This window comes from Temnothorax nylanderi, unplaced genomic scaffold (genome assembly GCF_030848795.1).
Source record: "Temnothorax nylanderi isolate EJ_2023f unplaced genomic scaffold, tnyl_v1.0 TNYL_tig0004_pilon, whole genome shotgun sequence".
Taxonomy (NCBI): domain Eukaryota; kingdom Metazoa; phylum Arthropoda; class Insecta; order Hymenoptera; family Formicidae; genus Temnothorax; species Temnothorax nylanderi.
In genome coordinates this window covers 2552405-2577283 of record NW_027249066.1, presented here as the reverse complement: position 1 = coordinate 2577283, position 24879 = coordinate 2552405, and the positions used below count along the sequence as shown (strand labels likewise).

The 24879-nt window shown below is 32.8% G+C and overlaps 2 protein-coding genes across 5 annotated transcripts; both read right to left on the bottom strand.

Annotated features, from left to right (window-relative positions):
- Positions 1-1109: 1109 nt before the first annotated feature.
- Positions 1110-7860, bottom strand: LOC139774308 (F-box/LRR-repeat protein 4-like). 4 transcript variants are annotated; one of them, XM_071709514.1, is made up of 9 exons: positions 7677-7860; positions 7137-7510; positions 5535-5768; positions 5310-5421; positions 4768-5218; positions 4186-4324; positions 3745-4096; positions 3327-3660; positions 1110-3185 (listed from the first exon to the last, which is right to left on the bottom strand). In XM_071709514.1, exons 3-9 carry the CDS (start codon positions 5757-5759, stop codon positions 2867-2869), a joined length of 1932 nt encoding a protein of 643 aa, XP_071565615.1. In that variant the 5' UTR covers positions 5760-5768; positions 7137-7510; positions 7677-7860; the 3' UTR covers positions 1110-2866. The 4 variants fall into 4 exon arrangements, with proteins under 4 accessions (XP_071565615.1, XP_071565609.1, XP_071565623.1 ...); XM_071709508.1 differs by having other exon boundaries at positions 7137-7860; XM_071709522.1 differs by having other exon boundaries at positions 3450-3660; positions 7137-7860.
- Positions 7861-13745: 5885 nt separating this feature from the next.
- On the bottom strand, positions 13746-19485 carry LOC139774302 (F-box/LRR-repeat protein 4-like). Its single transcript, XM_071709494.1, has 8 exons — positions 19252-19485; positions 16561-16794; positions 16339-16447; positions 15797-16247; positions 15215-15353; positions 14774-15125; positions 14335-14680; positions 13746-14191 (listed from the first exon to the last, which is right to left on the bottom strand). The coding sequence occupies exons 2-8, from the start codon at positions 16783-16785 to the stop codon at positions 13843-13845; spliced, it is 1971 nt and encodes a 656-aa protein (XP_071565595.1). The 5' UTR covers positions 16786-16794; positions 19252-19485; the 3' UTR covers positions 13746-13842.
- Between the last annotated feature and the right edge of the window lie 5394 nt (positions 19486-24879).

The window sequence follows — 24879 nt, the reverse complement described above, 5'->3', positions numbered from 1 at the left end:
CTATGATATTACAAATAAAAGTCGATTACGTTACGTCGATACGCTTAACGATCTGGAGATGTAGAAAGCGGATGATTATGTGCTATGAATAAAGTCTATTTTATTAACGTTAGAAAATTATGAAAATTGACATATTACAGTGCATACCATTGAATTGCTTCCCTCATGCCACACTGATGTTGGAAATCTTACATCGTGCACCACAATATCGGTGATTTTCGGGCTCATTTTCCTGTATCGCGCAGCAACTTACTTGCAAAACTGACGATAATAATAACGTGATTCGGAATAACGTCCGCGAGAAAACGTCCTTACCCCCCTCTCAGAATACATACCTACCACAATAAATATCGCAGATTATCTAAATGTTGACAGGCGACAGTAAACGAATCACGAGAAATATCTTTATGTTGGCAATGCTATGCGTTTGATAATATAAAAAATGATTTCTTCAAGAGAATTGAAGGATAAAATAATTTTAAAATATTGTTGTATAAATGGCAGTCAACGAGAAAGACGACACGGGATGCGAATTACGAGAAATAACTTTATGTTGACAATGCCATGCGTTTCTTAACACAAGGCATATGCTCTCTCGAAAAGAATTAAACAGTAGAAAATGAAAAAGTTTTAGAATACTATTGCACAATGGCGATCGAGGAAAAGAACGAACCTCTGACGAGTGACACACGATACTGACCGATTCTCGGAAAGTATCTTTATATTATTGCTACGTGTCCTTTACTACTCTCGAAGGGAATTAGATCATAAAAAATCTTAAAATGCCCTTGCATAACGATCGTCAACGAGAAAGAGGAAATCTCCAGATGCCGACGGGCGACACTCAACGAAATCTCGATCGAATGATATAAATCTTTACATTTACAATACCATGCGCTTGTGAATGCAGGAAATGCTTTGTCGAAAAGAATTAGACGAAAAAATGACTTACAGTATTGTTGCATAATGGTAAACCAGAAAGAGGAAGCTCCAAATGCCGACGCGCGACACTGAACTATTCAGAAATATTATACATATAGGACAAGGTTTGTCTTATATCTATAAATTAATACATGCCTCTTGGTAATTAAATAAATTATTTCGCAAAGTAATGTAGATATATTTTATTTTATTTGAGAAGAACACGTACATCACAGTGTTATCGCAATTTGCTATGCTATTATATGTTTTAACATCGGAAGGAAGTTTGCTACACCTTGCGTAATTAAAATAAAAACATAGTTAAACTACGATCATTAAGTGAAATTATCTGTTCTTATAACGTGCCAATTATATAGCCTAAACTTTTACAGTCTGTCCATATGTATTGATAACTGTCTTTATACCAGTTTAAAGCGTTATGACGTGAGATCCAAGATAGGTAAATGTCATCTCGTGAAACAGAAAAATTTTTTGTAGCGATTACTTTTTAAACTCGATCAATTTCGCATTACTTTAAATCTTTGTATTTGAGGAATATAATTATTATCTAAAAATACACCATAAGATAATTTTGGAAGGATTACGTACAATATATGTAATATATAGTACGAGATGTAGCTATCGAAATTTAAATTAGGTTCGTCCAAGTGCACGAAATATTAGCAATATTGTGCGGGAAATTTATTATTCCTTTCGGATCTCACGTCATTAATTCTTTATTTCTCACCTGCTTGAGGCGAGACTCGATATTCGAAACGATAAATAAAAAATATGGGCCTTAGGTTTTCTCAATCGTTTATCAATTGTTACTCATTTATTTCGCATTTTTATTAAAATTCTGCATGCGTGTACTATCTATATTTAATGTAAAATTCCTGTTATTCGCGACTACAGTTTGAATTATACGCGGTTGATTAAAAGCTTTTTTTAAAATTAAGAGCTTCTGACTAATTAATATCTTTTTTGTTCATAATCGAAGAAATTATCACGTATGTAAATTAGAATAATATAAGATAATAAGTAGATTTTGGACGTTAGTAATTCAATAATTAATTAATTTAATTGCTATATATGAATGGTCCTTCGCGACGCGGTCGTGTTTCGGAAAAGAGCGTAAAATTAATTGCGTTCATCTGCCGGCTGTAATCAGCCGGCAATAGAAGGAGTATTTCTCCTTCCTGTCTCTGGCTTTGCCGCCAGAATGGATTTGGCTTGAAAAGGATAAGGTTAAACTGGCCAGAAGAAATAAGAAAAAGAGGATCTACACAAGGTAGGTTGGTGTCCAACACCACCAAAATGTAACGTAAAACGTAATACATACATACAGGTAAGATAATATTTCTTGCACATATATGTATGTGCATGTAATCGCGGAGACAGAAAAGTGATGACGTCTTCAGTTTATAATCTTAGCCGCGAACTTAAAATCTTTTAAACTATTGAAATTTTTAATATATATACTTCCCTAATCTCGGGTACTCGCGGTCGCGACTAATTAATACTAATAAATTAAACAATAAATTAAATAAACTAATAAATAAACTAATGAATACGGGTAGGTAGGAATATATGACGCGTTAGGTAAATAGGATATGGATAGGTAGAAATATGAATAGGTAGGTCAAATACATTGACAGAGAAGTTCGGGTGGGTAGAGAGTAGAAACACGGAAGGATTATAATTTGAAAATATAATGTGGTAATTATACATATATACATATAGATTATATGTAATATCAATTATAATGAAATTATTTCAATAAAAAATTGTAAGAGAAATTATACACTGAGAAAAAAGAGCTGTTGCTTCAATTAAAGTGCTATCACGGGGTGCCAAAAACATAAGTAATTTATTCAATTGTATTATTGTTAGACCCGATATCTGGATTATTAAACCAATAATTAAATTATTGATTTATAATATATTATTCTCTTATATATCCACACTCGTCAAACACATGTGGATGACTTTTCTTCCACTGGCTAATCAAGTAGGGGCTAATATTGTGGACCATGAGGCTCAACTGTTGCAATTTAGGACATTGCTCGAGAATAATGGAAACATTATCAGGTGTTAAAAATTCCACGTCTTCCAGATATAAACGTTTCAAGTTTTTGCACTCCGCTAGTAATTTCAAATTGCGATCAGTGAGGACAATACTATTCAATTCTATATCTTCCAGCAGTTGACAGGAGGAAAGCAATCTGCTCAAGCTATCATCAAGGTTTACTCCCGATTCCATTCTGTAACAAGAACCATATAATTATTACAGAACTTCAATCACAAAAATAAAATCGAAGTAACCTTTTCAAGAATCTTGCAAGAGAAACAAATTTTAATAAAGAATACGTAATACATATTTCGAAAGAAAATGTAGCACATACATTTCCCCAAAATACACTGTTCGTAAATTCTTACAGTCAGCAAGGGCATTAATACCCTTCGATGTAATATAACCTGCTTCATTTAAATTTATCATTTGCAAGTCCCGACACGAATTTCCTAACTCTGTTGCAACGGTGTCGACTGGGCACTCCTCCATACTGTAAATCCCCCTAAGGTCAAAGTGCAAATATAATTCACGCATCCGTTTATTTTCTTGCAGTATTTTGCAAAGACATTCTTTTTTTGTTCTTTCAAGTTCCAACTTTTCCAGGCTCTCTAGATTGTCGAGACATGAAAGTCCTCTATTATCAAAATATCCCGTCAGATACAACTCTAAAAAAATATGTATTGGTCATACATGCAACTTAACAATAATTTTGATATTTGTATAATCTTTATATATATATATATATATACCTTCCAAATTTTTGCATATCTCTGAAATTTTGAGAAGGACATCATTGTCGACAGATCTGCATTCAGTGAATCGTAAGTGCGTTAAATGCCTGCCGCAATTCTCAAGAAATTGCACGAAATGCGAAGAAGAAAAGTTGCATAATGTAAGATCTAATTGTTGCAAATATTTACATCTAGGTGTAAAGTAGCAAAGTATATTATAAAAATAAGTAGGACAACAGATATTTCGCATGTTCAAACGTGTATATAGTAGAGGGTCCCGTGTCAAATCATTGAAGCGCTTATTTACTTGGTTCATGATGCATAACGTCTTCAAGTCTAAGTGCTTTAATATTTCTAGAATTACTTCATCCTGCGAAAGATAAAACACAAAACTTTAGTACATGAGATAACATTGAAATAAATATTATTATGAGAAATAGACTTCTTAGAATACTTTACAGAAAGCGCAGAAAAACTGTCAGGTGATAGCTCTTTGGATTCATCTATACGATTCATATAATCAGGGATTACCTTCCTAAGAAGTACAGATGTCTTTTCATTCCCGAAATTATTCTTATAAAAACTGTTTTCTATATCGCTGCAAATAATGTCGGAACAAATTTATTTTCATTATTAACAGAATAAAGAAAGATTGAATATTCCCAGATAGCAAAACGTCAGTTATATTTACGAAATATGTGCGTAATTTCGTGACGAATGTTTGTACAAACAACATGTAAAGCTGCGTCTGTAAATGCTCAGCAACAGTATTGAATTTGTTTCAAGCAATGGTCTCTATTCATTATTTGTTACATTTTGGTAGCAACAGTTTACGCCCGGAAGCTCCATTGGCTATATAGTTTAAATATTATTGATGGAAACAACACATTTTTGCTGCAAAGCACTATAAATATGAATTCTATAGAGCTACGATTTCATTCGTGTTTACGCAATGTTTGTGGCAACAATACATAAACTGTTTTCAGCAATGATTTGCACACTCACGTTTTGCTATCTACTTAATGTTGACAAATGTAATACCTTTTACAAATAATACAGTGTTCAGGAAAATTCTTTTGAAGATGGTCAATATCCAAATGTGCATTTTCGTAATTTGCTGTTAGATTATGGACATCCTCATGGTGAGAATACATGCAGTTAAGTCTTTTTAATAGATCAGTTAAACTCTCTTCAGGATTTCTGGGAAGGATCAATTCTGACGTTCCGATAAGCATCACAGCGTCTAGCTTTGTGTAGTCTAATATACTGTGCTTAAATTCTAGTTTGAGTTTGTTGGTTTTAAAGTTACACAGCTGTAAGGGTGGGGAAAATAGTCTTGATATCGGAGGCACAATCTGAGGCGATCCATCCCACAATAAAATCCACCGATCATTTGAAGAATCTTGAGCCCAAATTTTAATTATGTTTCCAGGATTATATACTTCGTATATAGAGACTCTGATTGGATATACAGCTTCATGAAACTCGATTTCTATAAAGTAGAAAGTATAATTATGATATCTTCCAAATGGAAACGTTTCTTCTTTAATAATATTTTATTTATCAATTAAAATATTACATACCCAGATGATTGATGTGTTTGATATCTTTCTCATGCCATGGTATACTATTATTAAGTAGTTCAATGTTTGCAGGCCATGAAGATGATAATGAGATATCGAAATCATAAGTTCTCTGTATTAAAATATTGAAATGTCAAAATGTGTCAAATAGTACAAAATCTTGTAGCATAATGTTAAACTGTGATTACTTCTACAGGACAATAATCCCGCGAAATATACGCATACCATAATGAATGTTTTTGAAAAATCTCCATATTTTGGAAATTTAGTAGGTGCCCCATATATGTAACTTCTAGTATTAAGTGTGGCCAAATTATTGATACAATCATAATTACACCACTTCACAAATTGATAGATAAAGTGAACAGAATTTTCCTCTCCTGTTGAGACCCTGCCGATATAGGGATATTGACTCAAACTCTCACTCTCAAATGGATAATGGAATGTCATATTCTTTCTCTGAAAGCAGATAAAAGATATGAAGGTTATAATCCTTGCCCTTTTTGGCATAAAACGCTAAAATGCTGCATTATAATACTTTACATTTATTATAATTATATAATTAATTATATCTATTATAATTATATAATATATATAATCTTTAAACATTATATAGTATAAATTTGTCTTGCTTGCTTTTGCATTATCAGTATTGACATTCAAAAGTAGCACACTTTTGTTTGTCGCACTTGTGTTCCCTGCTAAAAATGACCGGTTGAATCCGATTAAAAGTTTTGAATCCGCATGAATCTGGATTCTTGATCCGGAAATCGCGAATTTATAACGATTACACCGACTGAAAACGATTGAAACGGATTGGTATTCAAGGATGTAATTTCAATCGAATTCTATTGATTTGAATCGTTATGATTTTATAACGATTACTCTGATTGAAAACATTCGTAGTCAATTAATGATGTAATTTCAATCGGTTCCTATCGGTTTGAATCGTTATGATTTCGTAACGATTATACCGATTAGAAACGATTGAAACGGATTCGTACTCAAGGATGTAATTTCATTCGTTTTCTATCGGTTTGAATCGGTCTTAGTCAATCGTTTAAATCGTTATGATTTCGTGAATCCCAAAATCACGAAATTATAATGATTTAAACGGATTGACTGACCGATTCAAACTGATAGAATCCGTGAATTCCGGATATATAAACAGGATTATTTACTACTTTATTATAATTCCATTCTTTGTACTACAAATTTATTACAATGTGCAGTATTTATTTAAATGAAAACATTTTACAGTTTTGCAAATATAGAACTCATAACTTTACCAAAAGGAAATCCTGTAGTAAGAACCCTATTACGTAAAAATTAAGTGTTATATACAATTTTAATGATTAAAGCGGATTTAATCCGAGTCACATAGCTACTTTCATTACCCGATTTAAATGGATTAAACGCAGATACGATTGAAACCGATTGAGTCGGATTCAGATAAATCCGGAAATATCGTCTTAAATCCGATTCCGGTGTTGTATTAGAATTTCACGATTGATGCGGATTCAATACGATTCATGTGGTCACTTTATTTATCCGATTAAAATGGATTGGCATTAATACGATTGAAACCGATAACGGCGGATTCAGATCAATCCGGAAATGCCGAATTAAAAACGATTCCGATTGATTTGTTATTAGAACCGATTCACTTCCAATCGGGCATCCGATTAACCGGATTGAAAACGCATTCATTCCGATTCAATTTCACCCCCGATTTCACCAAATTTAATACGAAACCAATCGGATTTAATCGGTCATTTTCAGCAGGGTTGTGACCGAACTTCGGGTCTAAGAATATTATAAACTCACTTTGAGTTGAAATAACGGTCGCCACTACGTTTATCGTGTAAGCGTAGAACGTATGAGAGCCAACGATGTACTCGAAAGCTGCTTAACTTCCTTCCTTCCTGTCTCGTACCAAGATACAAAATGTCCACTGCTCAGCTTTATGCGTAGTAATGATCAATATCCTCGGACAAGGTCGCGCACTAACACTCGGTTCACGAACGATTTCGTCAAGGATTAAGATGAAGATTTATTTAAATAATTATATTGAATCTCGTTTTGAGTTAACAAAACAACGATATATATTTACTTCTTGCACACGAATACAATTATGCGTAAGCGATTAACGAATCAAACTGTTCACGGGCGTTACCCGGCTCCCTAACTGCATTAATATCCTGTATATTTATAGAATATACTAAAGATGTACTTAATATACTGAGAACATCCTTATAATATCTTATACTTTACAATATCCTCTGAACATTCTCAAAATATACATTTGCTGTTAGGGCTACAAATCTCGATCCTTCGGAATACGACGTTAATATCGGATTCAATTACTTGTAGAACGAACGCTGCGTCAAGACTTTTAATAGTAATCGCGTATCGCGAAACTATCTTTTCCCTGAGCGTATTTACTATCTCGAATAAACGATATACAATATTGCGCAATCTAGAATACTCTAAGACCGCACTCGACTATACGTCCGCAGTCTTCAACAACTAGGAGAGAAAAGACCTCGACTATCCTCGATCTATCCCGAATCCCGACCTCTCCTTCGAGCATCCGCAGCGAGCGCCTGGGCGGTCACGCCAAGCACTTGTGCACATCTGCCATCTTCTTTCTCTTTCTATCATGTAGCTGTCTCTCTCTCTCTCTTTCGCTCAATGGAAACTTTCTCTTTTGATGCAAACTGCAACAGGAAAATTCCTGAATTCGGGGAGTGTCCCAAGCAAAATATTTGCTTAATAAACTAGAATACAGAGTTCAGTGTTCAGTAATTATTTTTTGAAATAGTGACTGTTTCTTTTTTACAATGCAATTAAATTTTACAAATTTAATTTGGATTTTATATTTGCTTGTTACAGAATCATCGTAGCGACGTTGCATAATAACTCCGCTGTTGCGCATCGGTCGGTGAGTGATGAATAAATTTTTATAATTGAGGTAATGGATCTACGGATCTACAATTACATTAAATATATTGCAGAGACGCTTTTGTCAAATTACAATAATAAATTATTACATATACTGTATTGCATACTATATTGCATATCCACTACCTTAAAATGGATTGACTGTAACATATTAGGATTTAATATTTAATCCTGGATAAATCACGTAATCCATCTATATATGGAGGGGTTAAAGCCATAGTGGTGTAAGTCACTTTTTTTAACCTATCGAGTTAAGTTCATAGATGCAGTCTACACATGCAGATATGTTGAAAAAAGAAGAAAAAAAAAGTGGTCAAAAAAATTGACTTACACCACTATGGCTTTAACCCCTCCATATATAAAGGAAGATTTCCTGACTGACTCATCAACTGACTCACTCATCAACGCCCAGCCCAAACCCCTGAACCGAATTTTTACCAAAAGTATATGAAATAGGGGTAGAATTTTCCGGGGAGTGCCACTGTGTGTATAGTTTTTCGTTAGCGATTTTCTGGAAACCGGTTTTTTTTATATAGAAGACAAATGTCCTGACTGACTGACTGACTCATCAACGCCCAGCCTAAACCCCTGAACGGAATTTTTACCAAAAGTATATGAAATAGGGCTAGAATTTTCCGGGGAGTGCCACTATGTGTATAGTTTTTTGTTACCGATTTTCTGGAAATCGGTTTTTCTAATTTTTCTAATTTTTCTAATTTTTCGGGAAATAATTGACCAAATCTCAAAGAATTATAGATCAAACAGGGGTAGAATTTTCCGGGGAGTGCTATAAAGTGTATAATTTTTCGTTACCGATCTTTTTGGAAGCCGGTACCGAAATTTTTCCAATTTTTCGGGAAATAATCGAGAGAGAGAGAGAGATAGATAGATAGATATAATTTATTATGCCCAAGCAATGGCTAAAGGGCAAAAAAAGTAATATAGCAGTTACAATAATATCGCAATTACAATAATATAGCAGTTACAATATGCAGAGATACAATAAGATATAAACAAAAGCGAAATATAGCGGTCAGAAGTTAGTATGATGTGCATGCTCTCTCTCATAAGGCAAGCAGCAGCAATCTTAATAATATACCCTGTAAAAAACTAAGAACTAACGCAACTTAACTAATAATAAGTACAGTGAAAAAGAATAAGATAAGGAGCAGTATTACTAAAGAGAACTAAATAGTGTATATAAAACTAAGAACTAAGGCGCAGCGCAATTTACGAACTAATAATAAGGAATGAAAGCACTAGAAGTTCTATACCAGAAACAATGTTATCCAATTTCACGTGCAAGCAAGTCGATATGTCCACGAAAGGAATAAGCGTTGAGTTCAGCAAAACGTATCCCAGAAGAATTACATGTTAATTAAGCCGAACGATCAAAGAACAAGGGACGAGCCGGTCGGACCAGTCAGATAAGCTTAGCTAGATCAGTGTCGGAATCAATATGAATAACAGGTTGACCATCAGAAGACCTAACATATATTTGACCATTCCTTACCCAGACATACTTATACGACCTCTCTTTAGCAGCACTCTTAGCCCGTTGTAACATGTCGTAAGTGCTCTTGGATAACAACTCGTTTACATAAATGTAACGATCTGAGTTACCACCGCATACATCCTTACATTTGAGAACACCCTTTGCCCGCTTTTTTGAAATAACCATATTGCGCACGGCACTCGAGGCCAAGGTAACAACGACTGAGCCGGAAGATGCAGCAACAGTGGAAGTCGCCGACAGTGCCTTCTTAACAGTTCTGACACCGAGAATATGGCAAGACAAGTCAGGAACGTCCAATGCCTTTAGCACATTCTTGGCAAGCTCAGATGGAGCAACAGATAACGCCAATGGTAAACCCGAAATGATTAACTCATTTCCCTCATGAGATCCCTGAAATGACTGAGCAGATTTCAAGTCGTGAATTTCGCGAATAAGTTCAGCGTTATCTTGCTCCAATTTGGCAATGCGCTGACTATTCTGACCAACGGTGTCAGCAAGCCGATTTAATTGACTGAGTTTATCACTTAGTTCCTTGTTGGTACGTTGCTGACATTCAATAAACGCAGAAAACTTCGCATCTAACTCATCCATGAAAAAAGAAAACTTTGCATCAGATTTATCCATCCGCTCAATCAATCGACGCAAAAGATCATTGGTGGAATCATGTACAGTGTCACACATAGTGTCATGCGTAGTGGAATGCATACGTGCACCGCCAAGCGAGGCATCAACAACGTTAGGTACTTTAGTAAATGGCATATTTAAAAATTGTAATTTACAACAAGAGAGAGAGGGGGGGAGAGAGAGAGAGAGAGAGAGAGAGAGAGGGAGGGGGGGGGGGGGGGGAGGGAGAGAGAGAGAGAGAGAGGGGGGGGGGGGGGGGGAGGGAGGGAGGGAGGAAGAGAGAGAGAGAGAGGGAGGGAGGGAGAAAGAGAGAGAGATTGATTGATTGATTGATTGATTAGGTTTATTATGCCCAAGCAAGGCTAAAGGGCAAAAAAGTAATAAAGCAGTTACAATAATATAATACTGTAGCAGTTACAACAATACTGCAGTTGCAAGATGAAGTGTAAGTGCTCTCAAGCATGAGTAATTATGAAGTACAACTGTGTTGAATTAAGCGGCAACTTCAAGCAAGTAACATAGAAACTAAAGCAATGCAACAAACGAATAGCATATACAGCAAACGCAATACGATATAGCATAGCATAAAATTAATACAATATATAGCAGTACAATATAGCACCAATCATCAGCAGTAGATGAAAGCAAAGAAACCAATGATAACAAATCGCAGACGCATAATGTACAAAGTATCCTAATATATAACTAAAACTAATACTTAAAATTAAATAAATCTTAATACTAAGCTTAAGAGCTAAAGATCAACAAGTAACTAAAATCACAGAAATAAGAATCAATCAGACTCAGATGCAATCAGAAACGAGCGAAGAAGACTCTTAAAAGTGCCCAGTGAAGATGCAGATGAAATGCTGTCAGGAAGAGAGTGCCAAAAGGAAATCGCAGATAGTCGGAAGGAATTTCGGTAGGTGGTGGTTCTATGGAGAGGAACATGAAAAGTATGTGATGATGAGGCTAAACGGCCGGATCTCCTCAACATTGGATCAAGAGGAATGAAGAGTTCCTGTAGATAAGAAGGAGAGCACATATTAAGAATGCGATAAATCTGACAGCCGAGAAAGTAAAGCCTTCTATTCTCGACCGAAAGCCATCCCAAACGCCGCCTGAACGGAGTAACATGCTTATCTCGTCTAAGATTAAAAATAAATCTAATACAACAGTTAACGAGTCTCTGCAATTTAATATTCAGTTCATTACTCAAACTGTGGTAAACGAGACAACAGTAATCAATATGTGGTAAGATTAAAGTATTAACGAGTTTGATTCTAAGCATAGTAGAGAGAGAATTAACATTAACAGAGAGAGAAAGAGAGAGAGGGAGAGAGAGACTATTTGCGTGTCTTATTACATATGTCCTCCGGGGCGAAGCCCGGGTAACCAGCTAGTCTATTATATATGCCTTCGTAGAATAAATTAAAAGGTATACGTCAAATTAAACAAAAAAGAAATATATAAAATATAAATAGAAATAGATAAATAGAAATATAAATAGAAATATATAAAATATAAATAGGTAAATAAATAAATTAGGCAATTTGTTACTGACAATGAGTAACAAACACTTAGCTTTATTTTCCTATCTTCCCTTTTCCGAAATGTCATTCAGGATTAAATATTACATAAATTGGTGCAAAAACGCAATATATATATGCTTACAATTAGAGATATGTTAAGTAATGCATGTATACCACGAACGAAAATAAAGGGAATGTCTTACAACATTTTATAGTCATTTAGTATAATCCATTTGACATATTCCATGTAATTTGTTTAACAAAATTATGTTTGTGTTCACGATTATTAATTGAAATTATCTGCAATGTTCTTATGACGTGCCAATTATATAGCCAAAACTTTCACAGTCTGTCCATATGTATTGATAATTGTCTTCATACCAGTTTAAAGTGATATGACGTGAGATCCAATATAGGTAAATGTCATCTCGTAAAACAGAAAAATTTTTTGTAGCGAACACTTTTTAAACTCGACCAATTTCGCATTGCTTTAAATCTTTGTATTTAAGGAATATAATATTTATCTAAAAATACACCATAAGATAATTTTGGAAGGATTACGTACAATATATGTAATACATAGTACGAGATGTAGCTATCGAAATTTAAATTATGTTCGTTCAAGTGCACGAAATATTAGCAATATTGTGCGGGAAATTTATTATTCCTTTCGGATCTCACGTCATTAATTCTTTATTTCTCACCTGCTTGAGGCGAGACTCGATATTCGAAACGATAAATCGAAAATATGGGCCTTAGATTTTCTCAATCGTTTATCAATTGTTACTCATTTATTTCGCATTTTTATTAAAATTCTGCATGCTTGTACTATCTACATTTAAAGTAAAATTCCTGTTATTCGCGAGTACAGTTTGAATTATACGCGGTTGATATTAAAAGCTTTTTATAAATTAAGAGCTTCTGACTTATTAACATCTGTTTTGTTTATAATCAAAGAAATTATCATGTATGTAAATTAGAATAATATAAGATAATAAGTAGATTTTAGACGTTAGTAATTCAATAATTAATTCATTTAATTGCTATATACGAATGGTCCTTCGCGACGCGGTCGTGTTTCGGAAAAGAGCGTAAAATTAACTGCGTTCATCTGCCGGCTGTAATCAGCCGGCAATAGAAGGAGTATTTATCCTTCCTGTCTCTGGCTTTGCCGCCAGAATGGATTTGGCTAGAAAAGGGTAAGGTTAAACTGGCCAGAAGAAATAAGAAAAAGAGGATCTACACAAGGTAGGTTGGTGTCCAACACCACCAAAATGTAACGTAAAACGTAATACATACATACAGGTAAGATAATATTTCTTGCACATATATGTATGTGCATGTAATCGCGGAGACAGAAAAGTGATGACGTCTTCAGTTTAATCTTAGCCGCGAACTTAAAATATTTTAAATTAACTATTGAAATTTTTAATATATACTTCCCTAATCTCGGGTACTCGCGGTCGCGACTAATTAATACTAATAAATTAAACAATAAATTAAATAAACTAATAAATAAACTAATGAATACGGGTAGGTAGGAATATATGACGCGTTAGGTAAATAGGATATGGATAGGTAGAAATATGAATAGGTAGGTCAAATACATTGACAGAGAAGTTCGGGTGGGTAGAGACTAGAAACACGGAAGGATTATAATTTGAAAATATAATGTGGTAATTATACATATAGATTATATGTAATATCAATTATAATGAAATTATTTCAATAAAAAATTGTAAGAGAAATTATACACTGAGAAAAAAGAGCTGTTGCTTCAATTAAAGTGCTATCACGGGGTGCCAAAAACATAAGTAATTTATTCAATTGTATTATCGTTAGACCCGATATATCTGGATTATTAAACCAATAATTAAATTATTGATTTAAGAAATATTCACATATATACATCTTCTTCTTCGCAATACATATATTCTCCTCCTTCCTCGTAAAACACATGTGGATGACTTTTCTTCCACTGGTTAATCAAGTAGGGGCTAATATCGTGGAGCACGAGGCTCAACTGTTGCAATTTAGGACATTGCTCGAGAATAATGGAAACATTATCAGGTGTTACAAATTCCATTCCTTCCAGATATAAACGTTTCAAGTTTTTGCACTCCGCTAGTAATTTCAAATTGCGATCAGTGAGGACAATACTATTCAATTTTACATCTTCTAGCAGTTGACAGGAGGAAAGCAATCTGCTCAAGCTATCATCAAGGTCGAATCCTTCCGATTCCATTCTGTAACAAGAACCATATAATTATTACAGAACTTCAATCACAAAAATAAAATCAAAGTAACCTTTTCAAGAATCTTGCAAGAGAAACAAATTTTAATAAAGAATACGTAATATATATTTTTCGAAAGAAAATGTAGCACATACATTTCCCCAAGATCCACTGTTCGTAAATTCTTACAGTCAGCAAGGGCATTAATACCCTTCGATGTAATAAAACCTGTTTCATGTAAATTTATCATTTGCAAGTCCCGACACGAATTTCCTAACACTGTTGCAACGGTGTCGACTGGGCACTCCTCCATACTGTAAATCCCCCTAAGTTCACAGTGCAAATATAATTCACGCATCCGTTTATTTTTTTGCAGTATTTTGCAAAGACATTGAGCTTCTATATTATAAAATGTTGTTTTAAGTGTCAACACTTCCAGGCTCTCTAGATTTTCGAGACATGAAAGTCCTTCATTATCAAAATATCCCGTCAGATACAACTCTAAAAAAATATGTATTAGTCATACATGCAACTCAACAATAATTTTATATTTGTATAATCTTTATATATATATATATATATATACATATATACCTTTCAAATTTTTGCATATCTCTGAAATTTTGAATAGGACATCATTGTCGACAGATCTGCATTTAATGAATCGTAAGTGCGTTAAATGCTTGCCGCAATTCTCAAGAAATTGCACGAAATGCGAAGAAGAAAAGTTGCATAATGTAAAATCTAATTGTTGCAAATATTTACATCTAGGTGTAAAGTAGCAAAGTATATTATAAAAATAAGTAGAACAACAGATATTTAGCATGTTCAAACGTGTATATAGTAGAGGGTCCCATGTTAAATCATTGAAGCGCTTATTTACTTGGTTCATGTTGCATAACGTCTTCAAGTCTAAGTGCTTTAATATTTCTAGAATTACTTCATCCTGCGAAAGATAAAACACAAAACTTTAGTACATGAGATAACATTGAAATAAATATTATTATGAGAAATAGACTTCTTAGAATACTTTACAGAAAACGCAGAAAAACTGTCAGGTGATAGCTCTTTGGATTCATCTATACGATTCATATAATCAGGGATTACCTTCCTAAGAAGTACAGATGTCTTTTCATTCCCGAAATTATTCTTATAAAAACTGTTTTCTATATCGCTGCAAATAATGTCGGAACAAATTTATTTTTATTATTAACAGAATAAAGAAAGATTGAATATTCCCAGATAGCAAAACGTCAGTTATATTTACGAAATATGTGTGTAAATTTGTGACGAATGTTTGTACAAACAACATGTAAAGCTGCGTCTGTAAATGCTCAGCAACAGTATTGAATTTGTTTCAAGCAATGGTCTCTATTCATTATTTGTTACATTTTGGTAGCAACAGTTTACGCCCGGAAGCTCCATTGGCTATATAGTTTAAATATTATTGATGGAAACAACACATTTTTGCTGCAAAGCACTATAAATATGAATTCTATAGAGCTACGATTTCATTCGTGTTTACGCAATGTTTGTGGCAACAATACATAAACTGTTTTCAGCAATGATTTGCACACTCACGTTTTGCTATCTACTTAATATTGACAAATGTAATACCTTTTACAAATAATACAGTGTTCAGGAAAATTCTTTTGAAGATGGTCAATATCCAAATGTGCTTTTTCGTAATTTGCTGTTAGATTATGGACATCCTCATGGTGAGAATACATGCAGTTAAGTCTTTTTAATAGATCAGTTAAACTCTCTTCAGGATTTCTGGGAAGGATCAATTCTGACGTTCCGATAAGCATCACAGCGTCTAGCTTTGTGTAGTCTAATATACTGTGCTTAAATTCTAGTTTGAGTTTGTTGGTTTTAAAGTTACACAGCTGTAAGGGTGGGGAAAATAGTCTTGATATCGGAGGCACAATCTGAGGCGATCCATCCCACAATAAAATCCACCGATCATTTGAAGAATCTTGAGCCCAAATTTTAATTATGTTTCCAGGATTATATACTTCGTATATAGAGACTCTGATTGGATATACAGCTTCATGAAACTCGATTTCTATAAAGTAGAAAGTATAATTATGATTTCTTCCAAATGGAAACGTTTCTTCTTTAATAATATTTTATTTATCAATTAAAATATTACATACCCAGATGATTGATGTGTTTGATATCTTTTTCATGCCATGGTGTACTTTTATTAAGTCGTTCAATGTTTTCAGGCCATGAAGATAATGAGATATCGAAATCATAAGTTCTCTGTATTAAAATATTGAAATGTCAAAATGTGTCAAATAGTACAAAATCTTGTAGCATAATGTTAAACTGTGATTACTTCTACAGGACAATAATCCCGCGAAATATACGCATACCATAATGAATGTTTTAGAAAAATCTCCATATTTTGGAAATTTAGTAGGTGCCCCAAATATGTAACATACAGTATTAAGTGTGGCCAAATTATTGATACAATCATCATTACACCACTTCACAAATTGATAGATAAAGTCAACAGAATTTTCCTCTCCTGTTGAGACCCTGCCGATATAGGGATATCGACTTAAACTCTCACTCTCAAATGGATAATGGAATGTCATTTTTTTTCTCTGAAGGCAGATAAAAGATATGAAGTTTATAATTCTTGCCCTTTTTGGCATAAAAACGCTAAAATGCTGCATTATAATGCTTTACATTTATTATAATTATATAATTAATTATATCTATTATAATTATATAATATATATAATCTTTAAACATTATACAGTATAAATTTGTCTTGCTTGCTTTTGCATTATCAGTATTGACATTCAAAAGTAGCACACTTTTGTTTGTCGCAATTGTGTTGTGCACCGTTTATTATAATACAGCATACAAACTCTATTTAGCCGAACGGTAATTAGCGCGTCTAGTACAATCAAAATTAATTTTATCAAATAACTGTAATTAACAATTTTCAATAATGCTTCTTGAGATTAGTGAATCAATTTTGTATATTTTTATTTCTATTGAGAAGGAAGTAAAGATAATTTCGATTTATAATTATAATTATTGTTTATTTACATCGCCTGAAATAAACGTTTAATTTACTGTTAACCGGTTATTGTGACACAATTATATATATATATATATATATATATATATAATAATTTGGCTACCAAGATCCAGCTCGAACCGTTAAATGGCGATTTTAGTTTAATCTATTTGATTGTATATCATATAACGGTCGTATAATTCTCATATTATTTCTTATAATTATTATATATGGTAATGGAGTATTTAGAGATGATCCAATCAACTTGCTCAAAATTCACTTACTCCTGCATGAAACATTGTGCAATAGAAAACAAGTTTTCAAGCATTGATTCTATTCTGAAAATAGATAATAGATCCGTTCTTTTTAGCTGAACTTCTTGTACGGCTCATCTTTCCTTTTTTCTTTTTACGATGTAGAGAAAAAGAGGAAAGATAAAATGTGCGAGAAGTTTAGCTAAAAAGAACAGGCCTATAATTGTATGTACTATATTGTAAAGCCCCTTGCACAATCCCAGGCAACAGGCAATAGGAACAGGAAATAGAAATCAGAAATCATGTATAAATGCAGAATAAACGGTGACACAGGCAATTAATAGACACAGAGTTTCCGTCACGTTGGAAATTCTGTGCTTATTGCCTGTTGCTAACCAATCATAGCATTAGAATTTTTTAGGTTGTAATTAACTATTTTTTTGTTATTTCCGGTTTCTATTGCCTGGCATTGTGCAAGGGGCTTAATGCACACTTGGACTGCTCACTATGATTATTTCGCATGTGATAGAGAGAGAGACAAAAGTGAAACCGGACCGTTACTAGTTATTTTCATATTCTTTATATATGCACATGTATACGCCTTTTAGAACATTTATAAAATGTAGTTTTATAAATGTTCTAGCACAGGTATAAGGGTCACTTCGACCAACTTCGATTAATTTTAATCGACGATTTTAACGACAAATGCGATTGGTCATTTCCAGTGGACTAATCGGCTGATTAAACTAATCGGAGATAGTTGAAATGATTCTTAATGCATCATTTATCCTTGTTGTTCATCGAATGTTAAACAAGGATAAATGATGCATTCTGCGCATTATGCAGGGTAAAACGGAAAATACCCTTAGGGTACTATGCAGTGATCTGAGTGTTTTACGTGATTGGCCGTGACTGAATTCAGTATTCAGTATGATATATTGTTACGCATGATTTGTATATGTGTGAGTATAAAAAATATTCAATGACATTCTCCATTCTTGGATGCAAATATGGCTGCGAAATGAGCAATCTAGTGGTATATAGAAGTCTGTGGAAGTCTGAGCCACTAGTGCATATGCGCACTGTCAGTTACTACGTTTACGCGAGCGTTACTTTTGTAGTAATTTACGATAATTCACTCGTTTACGCGGAGTAAATTATTGTTAGTTAATACTACAAAATCCCGTTTACGCGAAGGAATTATCGTAAGTTACTACGGAAGTAACGCTCGCGTAAACGTATAGTATGTGTTAGTATGCCACGTGCCCTAGCAATAAGTATAGCACAAGCCTTCTGTCTCGTGAAAAAAGAAATTGAGGTTAGATAATAATGTGCTAGTGTTTGAAAATATGAACTAATTTGTAAAAACATATGTATATCATTATTAAATAATTAAATATTTTAAAGAAAAAACAGTTTCTTAAAGTTTTTTAAATAAAATATGGAAACATTTTTTTCTACATCTGATATATCGTGAGCACGTGCTTTTTTTTCCCACCGCGTTAGTAACAAAGAAGAAACAAAAAAAAATTACAAAAATTGCTCATGTTTGCTGCACTTACGTTTTCTAAGTGACTAATATTTTCAAGAATATATATTTTTTATGTTATTTATAATATATTTTCCATCTTACATATCGATATGCATAATAGCGATTAAGTCGAACATATATGAATACAGCGAATACAGCGAATACAGCGAATAAAGGAAATTAACGGAAATTTGACGAAAGCTAAATTAAAGATTAATCGGAAAAGCTAATCGATTTTTATACTCACTGTTTATGCGAAGTAGATTTAATTTATCCGTATAAAATGAAAAATCAAGAAAGAGAGAACATGTGGGAACACGCAGTCGGTGAGCACGACAGATACTAGACTGCGAGCAGTATGGAGTTTCTTTCAGAGTAACGATCATGTAACTAGAAAAAGATACATGATCGATTCCCTGGACCGCTAACTCGACCAATCAGGATTGAGGCAAAGTGGAGGGAATATCGATGGCCATTTTTTGTATGGCATTTCATGTACGTGTACCCCATGTTCCATTGGCATATTAGACGCAAACGCTTCTTCTCTCACGAGGACAATTCATCAAAAGGCTGAATTTATTAACTCAATGAATCTTTCATGCGCGAGCGCTTTATTATATAGCTTGATCCATCACGAGAACTTGAATCCAATACGATTTAAAAATCGTGATATAAGATTTATTCTCAACTAACAATAGGTATCGATAATAAAAACTTAACAGATGCCTATAAATTTAACAATATACAATAATTTATACCTTCAATCATTTATTGACGATTATAAATAATGTCATGTTTTTTAGATATTTTAAAATGTTAGTTTCTGAGAAAATTTATATAACGTAATTTCATAAATTATATCACAGTAAAAATTTTATCGTGTTATTACATATGTATATGTATATATTTTATATATACCCAGGTAGCAAGCACTCGTCATTTTGACGTCAAATGACGTCAAAAGACGTCAAAATGACAGACTTTTGACGTCAATTGACGTCAAAATGACGAGTCTTGCTACCTGGGTACATTATACAACGAAGCACTTGAGCCTACATACTTACTTGAGATGTGACATGCAACATTGTGATATTTCAACTGTAATTAATTAAAGATAAACAAAACATGAGTGACGATTTTCCCTCTCAGGAGACTGTTCGCGACCTAAAGTAGGTAATGACTGACGACAATTAATTGACTGATAATTGAACGACGTAAGAAAGTCGCGCGATTTTTTATACTCGAAATGAACAAAAAATATACCAGAAACTTTGAACCCTTGGCAACAGCGAGCGGAAACGATAGATCTATTGACTTCTTGGAATCGTTATGACTGTAAAAACTTTTTTAATTGACCCTACTGACTATAATTTTTTTTATTGTGACAGTACGATCATTGCATAGTTTTGGTCAAAGTAAGTTCGATTAAAAGTCTTTACTGTTAATTATTTACTGGCGAAGTAAATGTTACTATTCGGTTTGTTATGACTATAAGTTCGCGAAATAGCGGCTTACGTTCGCTCTCATCTTGATTACGTTTGAAATCAACACGCGTTTCAACCATCGATTGCCGAAGAAACCTCGAGAACAGCTATCAAATTTCGAAAAAAAATCGAAGAAAAGAAAATCGATAAAAAGAAGAAAATCGAGAAGAAAATCGATAAAATGTCGCAAAGCCTGCTATGAATCTATTGCTGTCCTTAAGCTATCGCAATGTCGAATATTTTTATTTTTATTCGAGAAATCTGAAAATGATCAACTCATTTATCATTGCTAAAAACAATCAATATTTTTTCCGGTAAAATATTTTGTATAAAATTTACAGTTACCGAAAAGAGCTGAATAATCAGATGCTAGATCTATATGAAGAACTTTTATAACACAACTATTTTCGCTGAAGGTGAGATTGACTTCAAAATATTAGAAGATTTTATTTTAAAGTTTTGCGCACTTTTATCGTAATAATTATTACGGTGTTACTTAATTATAATTAATAAGTATCGACTTTCTTATTTATGCAATAACTGTTAATTGCATCTCTAAAATATGCTAGCGGAAAGATAAACGAACGAATAGATTCGATGAATGATACATCACGAACTTCCTTCATAATGTAGGATACGTTACATTCTCGCTTTATCTGACTGCTCCAACATTACATTTCAACAATATTGATATTGTTTGAAAATAAATTTGCAAAGCTTTTATTGCTCACAATTTGGCCTTATTCTTTCGAATTACCTTCTCCTAAAACGACGATACAATTTCATATCGAATGAAGCACAGAGACTAGATTAACAATTAAGAGATACAAAATCAGTCAAAATAGCCATGTTTTATTTTTATTTTTTCAAAGAATAAATTTAATAACTCATTATCTCAAAATGTTTACATTTTAAGATGATGAGTTATTAAATTTAACTCAAATTTGTTGAATTTATTTTCTTTCATCTCCAGGTGATCGAATTGTATATTTCTATTAAATCGAGCATCTGTGTGTGTGTGTGTGTGTGTGTGTGTAGCTCGCTCAACATCACATACGTCTCTGAATTAGAAATAAAGATAAATAAACTGGTAAAAAAATAAATAATAAAATATATAAGTTTATTTATTTGTTCTATATATATTAAGGAATAATTATGAATTTGATTGTTTCAAATAAATCACATTTTATTGAACTCGAATTAATGACAATATCGAAAACGCAAATAAACATTGAAAAACAAAAATCAAGCTTAAATTTAAGAAAAATTAATATTTCGTTGAAAAAGGTAGTTGTTAAAGATTCCGATATACGCTATAATGTATATGTACGCAGAATAATCTACAGAACGAAATTTTTAACAAGACATAGTACTGATAAAAATAAATGAAATATTTACAGATAACATAAGTTTGTAAGAATTCTTATTTCCTTTTGTTTTAAATTAACCTGTAGACTTGAGAAAACTTATAATTTAACTACATTTAGGGCCGGTTGTTCCAACCTATTGGTAAGCTACCCAATAGTTAAATCATATATTTATCTTTGTCTAATGTAAAGGATAAACAAAGACATATATATGATTTAACTATTAGGTACTTTACCAACAGTTTGGAAAAACCGGCCCTAAGTGCAATTAATATATTAGTACTTATTTGAATATAAATTCTCATACAGTGTTTCTTAAAAAATACCCAGTAATTACATAACGCTATTTCTTATCAAAAATTGAGTTGAAAAATTCTGTATTAGTACGTCAGTGAGCGTACGCTCGGTTAAAGAATGGTGCTAATTGAATTGACCTTAGTCAATAATGCTGTACAGATTATGCATTAGAATTATGCATTATAGAAAAAAAATGGTTCAGATTTCTTCGACTCAATTTTTGACAAAAAATAGCGCTATGTAATTAATGGGCGCTCTTTCAGAAACATTCTGTATTTGCAAATGTAAATTTCTTGTCTGTCTTAAATGGTAACAAAAAATGACAAGTGCTGACTTCAAGTAATTTACTTTTCTCAATAGCGTCAAGAAATAAAAGCTGAATTTATTCAACATCCAGCGTTGATGCTGAATCGTCGTTGGTCGTTTCAGTATGTATACAATCAAAAATAGGCTTCGAAATACGTAAAATATTAATTATTTTCAAGTAATATCTTCAAGTAATAAAATATTTTACGAATATATATATATATATATAAATAAAAAATATTATTTCTGAAGATTTTTGCTCACTGAAGATGAGCGTCGAGCCGATCGAGCGTCAACGTGAAAAGGCGCACCTTAACGTACCGTTGAAATTGAGATTGAAAGCCTGGAAAAAAAAATTTGGACTTCGAAGAAATCGTGTATATTTTCCACAAAAATATACACGCAAAACTAGTAAGCAGAGATGGCGCAGCAATCGAACAAAGACAGATGTCATTTCGTTAGACAAAAACAGATATAGGAAAAACAAAATTAGAAATGTTGACATTATCGACATCGAGGAAGTTCGGCCGTCAGTCCAGCATCTCCTTAATTAACGTAAATAGGTGTACTTACCTTAATTAACGTAAATAGGTATACTTACCTTTATTAAATATACTTAACCTTTTGATTCCTGAGATGATCCAAAGCGTAACGGGGAAACCTGAAAATAAAAATAAAATCAATAAATTATTCGTCGTAATAACTGTGCGAATGTGCGATGCGTTATATTATATTTCATGTGAAGTTAAAATGTTTATGAAAAGAAAATGTGATATTTATGAATGTAGCGAAATGACGCATTATGCACACATAAAGATCTAAAGAAAAGCGGGCGATGTAAAGTCGTGCATCTAGAAAGGTAAAACGCGAAAGGATTGTCGTTGATAGGAAACTTAATTATATTCATTATTTTAAACATATCTGCAATGAGATATGGAAAGTTGTGATTTATGACGCAGGTATAAGAAGCTCTTGGGAAATTAAAAACTTTATTTTATTAGTTTCAATAGTTTGCATAATTTCGTATAATATTCTAAAACTTTGGTACGTAAAATATCAATAAGGGTCAATTTTTGTGAAAAGAGAAAGTTGTTATGCGGGGTCTACAATGCGAGTCGCGAATCGCAAGAAATTGACCAATCACAGTCGATTATTCTTCTTAATCTTATTCTCCTTAATTCTCCTTAAATTCGAATGTAATTGGTCAATATTCTACGGCCCACGACCTACGGGGGGTTGTAGGGGGTTGTAGGGGGGAAAAGGGCTGCCGGCTCGAAATCATAACGAATATATCATATCAAATCACATCGAAGGTTCGCAGTGCACGTTAAAGGACGCACTTCAATATGATTCAAGATATTTCTTTTTTTTATATAATAGTTGTTATTGCAGTGTTCATTTTAATATTTTGTTGTATTTGTCTTTGCGAGTATATGTGTCGTGGTCCAGCGGATAATGAACCCGCGGATAATGAACCGGAACCTCGAATCCGCCTCCACCACCTCTGAAGGTGATATGCAACTTTAGAATATTTATAAATAATAAAATTATCTTGCACATTAATATTTATATCTATCTATAATATGTTATATTATTTTTTAGTGTTGCAAACGTTTATACATTTACTATACGTTATCCAGTAATTGTATAATATTATTAAATTGCAATTATTTTCATAAATATTCTATGTAGAACAACAAGTGTATAACTTACCATATGTTTTCTATAAGTTGAGTCATTGTTTAACTTGCTTTCTAACGCTTCAAGTTCAATTTCATTTGTCAGTGGTAGATGTTCGAAAATGTCGACTTCTGTTTCTTCTAAATTCAAGGTACCAACTGACTGTTTCTCTAAAATTAACTGCAATGTTGATGTCTGGATTATATTCATTTTTATCTCCAAGGATATCAGTTTTTTAATAACAAATCGGCGAAATTTCCAGTTACTGTAAATAAATAAAAATATTGTACGTAGTTATGCTAATAAAAACATAAATAAAATGCAAATTTTAAATATAAAAAATTGAGGCATATAATAAGAATATAGTTATCTTTACTCCCAGTTAAAAATTTTTCATATAAAAACATATTTAAACATATTTATATAATCATATATAAAATATGTCCATACATGTTTTCCTTCTTTTATTATAATAATATTCTTTCTAGTTATGATTAATTGTATTCCTATAAATACTAAATATATACATATAAGATGCAGAAAAATTAGAGAGGGATGGTAGAGAAAACTGAAACAAACGTTTTTTTTTTTATTATAAAGTAGTAGTCGGAAATGCTTCCATTTTCCTAGACGTACTGCATTACGAGCTTACCATTACAAAAGAAAGTTTCTGCTCATCTCCTTGGAATTGCCACACGTAATTGTATTGCAATGACTAAAATTAACAGTAAACTCAGTATG

Bases quoted from the DNA above. Each gene is read 5' to 3' on its own strand.
- LOC139774308 (XM_071709508.1), bottom strand. From the start codon at position 5,759: ATGACATTCCATTATCCATTTGAGAGTGAGAGTTTGAGTCAATATCCC. The intron at 3,661-3,744 runs GTATATATATAT...ATATTTTTTTAG, and splicing joins GATATGCAAAAATTTGGAAG to AGTTGTATCTGACGGGATAT. The intron at 3,186-3,326 runs GTATGTGCTACA...TTCTTGTTACAG, and splicing joins ACAGTGTATTTTGGGGAAAT to AATGGAATCGGGAGTAAACC.
- LOC139774302 (XM_071709494.1), bottom strand. From the start codon at position 16,785: ATGACATTCCATTATCCATTTGAGAGTGAGAGTTTAAGTCGATATCCC. The intron at 16,248-16,338 runs GTATGTAATATT...TCTACTTTATAG, and splicing joins CAAACACATCAATCATCTGG to AAATCGAGTTTCATGAAGCT. The intron at 14,192-14,334 runs GTATGTGCTACA...TTCTTGTTACAG, and splicing joins ACAGTGGATCTTGGGGAAAT to AATGGAATCGGAAGGATTCG.